The sequence below is a fragment of the Clupea harengus genome, chromosome 9 (assembly GCF_900700415.2).
Source record: "Clupea harengus chromosome 9, Ch_v2.0.2, whole genome shotgun sequence".
Lineage (NCBI taxonomy): Eukaryota > Metazoa > Chordata > Actinopteri > Clupeiformes > Clupeidae > Clupea > Clupea harengus.
The window spans coordinates 27,248,126-27,253,125 of NC_045160.1; the positions used below are offsets into that span (position 1 = coordinate 27,248,126).

Below are 5,000 nucleotides of genomic sequence, written 5' to 3' on the forward strand. Positions count from 1 at the left end.
TGACTCTGATCTGAAGCACTGGTCATGTGACTCTGATCTGAAGCACTGGTCATGTGACTCTGATCTGAAGCACTGGTCATGTGACTCTGATCTATAGCTCTGTTCATTTGACTCTGCCTGTGCCTCCACTTCCTGTTTGAAGTTGATCCTCCTTAAATGGAATCCCCCCCCCCCCTTTACCCTGATGGCCCAAGCACTAAAGTTAGATGTAGTTATATAAGATGTTATATACTACATTTAGCTATAGATAGTTTATTCTATAACATTTAAACTATGTATTGCACTATAATTAATAGATGTACTAGAGTGCATTGTAGTGTACTGCATTTAGATTATGTATTGTACCATATTTACAGCTAGATTATGTGGCCAGTGTATTATATTTACCATGTTTTATCATATAAGATGATGTAATATACAGTATGGCGCTATCTTTCTTAGATACTGTAGTGTGTAGCTGGCAGGTGGTCAGTGTAACGGTGAATTTGCATCTTCCTCTGGAACTGAATGGCACTAATTGAGTGGCACAGAGTGTGACCATGGCAACCACCTCTTCTTCCGGCTCTCAGAACCACATCTGTGTCATTATTATTAATAATAACTATTGTAACTGCCTTCTCCTTTTCAAGCGGGATTGTGCGCTAACAACCTGACGACGATATTAACTTTTTTTACTGGTGTGGTTGCTGTGTTTTGCACACACACGCACATACTACAAACACACACACAGACACACACACACACAGACACACAGAGACACAGAGACACACATTTACAATGTGATTTTGGGGCCATATACCCAGATTTCTTGCACATCCCTTCTCCACCACTAGAGGTCAGTGTACACTCATGTAAACCGCAGCGTCGTCTGTGTCTGTGTTAGGTGTGTGACAGCAGCGCTGTGTTGTGTCCCTCAGGGTTTCTTTGAAGAGGAGGAAAGTAAGGAGTTCATTTACAAAGAGCCCAAGCTCACGGGCCTGTCGGAGATCTCCCAGAGACTCCTCAAGCTCTACTCAGACAAGTTCGGAGCTGACAACGTCAAGATGATCCAGGACTCCAACAAGGTCAGACACACTCACCTGTCCTCTCTTACCAACTTCATCACACCTTTATTTCTGTCTCGACCTCTACCTTTAAAACATGGACCTCTGTCTCTATATTTACATCCAGGTCATGACGATCCCTCCATTTTAACATACAGTATATTTTAGAATTGGACGTTTGCATATCTGTAGTTTTAATCTGTATCTGTTTCTGTATAGAAATTCAGTTGCTTTGTCATATTAACACAAACCCACAGCGTCAGTTTACCCATATTAACACAAACCCACAGCGTCAGTACACCCATATTAACACAAACCCACAGCATCAGTAAACCCATATTAACACAAACCCACAGCATTAAAGTAGCATAACAGAACAATTGCTAATCGCTAACGATATGCTAGCGGCTAAAACTAACGAAATCTCTTGAAATGCGCTGACTTTGACATTATGACAAACTAGTTAGTCAACAACTGTCCTAACACAGTCAAACATCAAGCAAGTGCAACACAAGACAAAGCAAGACGGCAAATAAGCTACTTACTAGTTCGGCAGACAGTAGAAACCGGGCGGCTTCAGGCAAATCTACATTTAGCAGTAATATGCCTACGGACCCTGGTATAGCAATGGCATGGAGGCGATTCTCCATATTAAAAGTCATTGTAGCGCCCCAATTTTTTTAAAGCTGTTATTTTAAGGTAAAACTGCTTATCCTAACCCTAATCCTGAAGTACAATTACTGCATAATGCCACTTTAATGAACCCTATGTTAAATGTGCCACAGGTGAACCCTAAGGACCTTGACCCCAGGTACGCCTACATCCAGGTGACGTACGTGGTGCCCTACTTGGACGAGAAGGAGCAGCAGGAGAAGAGGACGGACTTCGAGCGTCATCACAACATCAACCGCTTCGTGTTCGAGACGCCGTTCACGCTGTCGGGGAAGAAGCACGGCGACGTGGAGGAACAGTGCAAGAGACGCACCATCCTCACCAGTAAGCTATCACCATGACAACAGCATCCTTCCATTTCAGTGTGGATATCTGTCCCGAACTGTAAGACACTTTGGACAAAGCGGCTGCTGAATGAATAAATGCAGGTCCAGGTGCAAATGGCTGTTTGTCTGTCGTGAGCGACGCTGATGTTCCCTTCATTTGCGTGACGCTGACGTTCCCCTCATTTGCGTGACGCTGACATTCCCTTCATTTGCGTGGCGCTGACATTCCCCTCATTTGCGTGGCGCTGACGTTCCCTTCATTTGCGTGACGCTGACATTCCCTTCATTTGCGTGACGCTGACATTCCCTTCATTTGCGTGGCGCTGACATTCCCTTCATTTGCGTGGCGCTGACGTTCCCTTCGGCTTCATTTGCAGTCTGTCCGTCACGTCACACTATGTGTCTCTGAGTGTCACTCCTCTGTGTCCCCGTAGCGAGCTCCTCGTTCCCTTCTGAGTGTCACTCCTCTCTCTGTCCCCCCGTAGCGAGCTCCACGTTCCCGTACCTTAATGTCACTCCTCTCTGTGTCCCCCCGTAGCGAGCTCCTCGTTCTATTCTGAGTGTCACTCCTCTCTGTGTCCCCGTAGCGAGCTCCACGTTCCCGTACCTGAGTGTCACTCCTCTCTGTCCTGTAACGGCAGACTCGTTAAAGGTTACCGTCACATAATGAGGGACAAGACACAAGACAGTTTAAATTCAATAATAAGAATTTATTATTACCAATGTCAACAATCAACAAAATAGGGGTATGAAAAAGGTAATGTTCAATGTCGTGCATGAATGGGTGAATGAATGTATCAATTTGTTAGGTAAATGAATGAGAAAGTGAGAGACAGAAGTCAAAGAGCCCGTGTGAGAGAGAATATCAATATAGTGCCTACAAGTACCGAAAAGAAGTGCCTAATGAGAGAGAGAGAGAGAAACCCTTTTATAGCCCCACCCTAAATACAGGTGCAGACAATAAAGCATTTAGGCTCAGGTTCGTCCTTCCCGTGCACTGGCAGGGCGAAGCCTGAAGGGGGGCACAGGTGGGCGTCACAGTCCCCCTGTAGCGAGCTCCACGTTCCCGTACCTTAATGTCACTCCTTTCTCTGTCCCCCCGTAGCGTGCTCCACGTTCCCGTACCTGAAGAAGCGCATCCAGGTGGTGGAGCAGAGCAGCGCGGAGATGAACCCCCTGGAGGTGGCCATAGACGAGATGTCCCGCAAGGTCTCCGAGCTCAACCAGCTCTGCAACATGGACGAGGTGGACATGATCCGGCTGCAGCTCAAACTACAGGGCAGCGTTAGCGTCAAGGTAGACACACACACACAAACACACACACACACACACACACACACACACACACACACACACACATGCGTACACACACACACACACAGACACACACACACACACACAAATATGTACACACACACACACACACACACACACACACACACACACATACGTACACACACACACACACACACACACACACACACACACAAACATGATGTGACATAGGACACACAGATAGAGAGTGTTCATGAGCAATATGTAGAACTGAGAGTTTTTGTTTGGAATCAGTCTGTTTGAGTTTGAGAAATCAGGCTTAGATTGGAGTTTGGATTAAACCACTTAGTATCAATAATTTATTCTCAGTTCGGAGTTTGGATTAAACCACTTAGTATCAATAATTTATTCTCAGTTCGGAGTTTGGATTAAACGGTTTAGTATCAATCATTTATTCTGAGTTTGGATTAAACTGGTTATTATCAATAATTTATTCTCAGATTGGAGTTTGGATTAGACTGGTTAGTATCAATAATTTACTTTCAAATTGGAGTTTGGATTAAACCGGTTAGTATCAATAACCCATTCCTGGTGCTTGGCTCTCCCCAAGGCCCTGTTCATGGGTGTGTTGGCAGTATGAAATCATACATGCCTGCACTGTACTGGTCAGCAGTCGTCCATTAGAGAGATTGGATCCTGAGGGAACAGCCTTGTCAGTTAAGCCTTCCTGTTCGTGTTGCGTCTAAGAGATTAGGCTTAGGGGTGGCACAGCTCAGGCCTACAGCTACTGTACCCCGACCCCCCGACCCCCTGACCCCCAACCGACCCTACTGGTGACACACACATACCCGCCCCCCCCCCCCCCCCCCCTCACACTCGCTACGACCCCAGCAGCCTTCTGTCAATCACTGTGAGTTAGGTAGCACAGCGTTAAGCAGAGGATCAGACCAGGCATTATCGAACCCATATTAACACAAACACGTGCGTTAAGCGGAACAGATGGAGAGTGCTCACACTTTTCCACACGCTAAGGTCAACGTGAGGTCAGAAAATGACAATGGGTCAAAGACCTGATATACTATAAGGGTATACTGAGGATGCCTAGATCTGATATACTATAACGGTATACTGAGGAGGCCTAGATCTGATATACTATAAGGGTATACTGAGGATGCCTACTGAGGATGCCTAGATCTGATATACTATAAGGGTATACTGAGGATGCCTACTGAGGATGCCTAGATCTGATATACTATAACGGTATACTGAGGAGGCCTACTGAGGATGCCTAGATCTGATATACTATAAGGGTATACTGAGGAGGCCTACTGAGGCCTAGATCTGATATACTATAACGGTATACTGAGGAGGCCTACTGAGGATGCCTAGATCTGATATACTATAAGGGTATACTGAGGAGGCCTACTGAGGATGCCTAGATCTGATATACTATAACGGTATACTGAGGAGGCCTAGATCTGATATACTATAACGGTATACTGAGGAGGCCTAGATCTGATATACTATAACGGTATACTGAGGAGGCCTAGATCTGATATACTATAAGGGTATACTGAGGATGCCTACTGAGGATGCCTAGATCTGATATACTATAAGGGTATACTGAGGATGCCTACTGAGGATGCCTAGATCTGATATACTATAAGGGTATACTGAGGATGCC

At 45.5% G+C, this 5,000-nt stretch overlaps 1 protein-coding gene across 10 annotated transcripts in view; it reads left to right on the forward strand.

The window, feature by feature from the left end:
- Positions 1 to 5,000, forward strand: part of dock10 (dedicator of cytokinesis 10) — a 145,427-nt gene that overhangs the window by 135,546 nt on the left and 4,881 nt on the right. For all 10 annotated transcript variants that reach the window (XM_031573988.2, XM_031573985.2, XM_031573989.2 and 7 more), the window contains 3 exons: positions 918 to 1,064; positions 1,829 to 2,039; positions 3,147 to 3,337. In XM_031573988.2, coding sequence (XP_031429848.1) covers positions 918 to 1,064; positions 1,829 to 2,039; positions 3,147 to 3,337 — 549 coding nt within the window. The remainder of the gene's footprint in view (positions 1 to 917; positions 1,065 to 1,828; positions 2,040 to 3,146; positions 3,338 to 5,000) is intronic.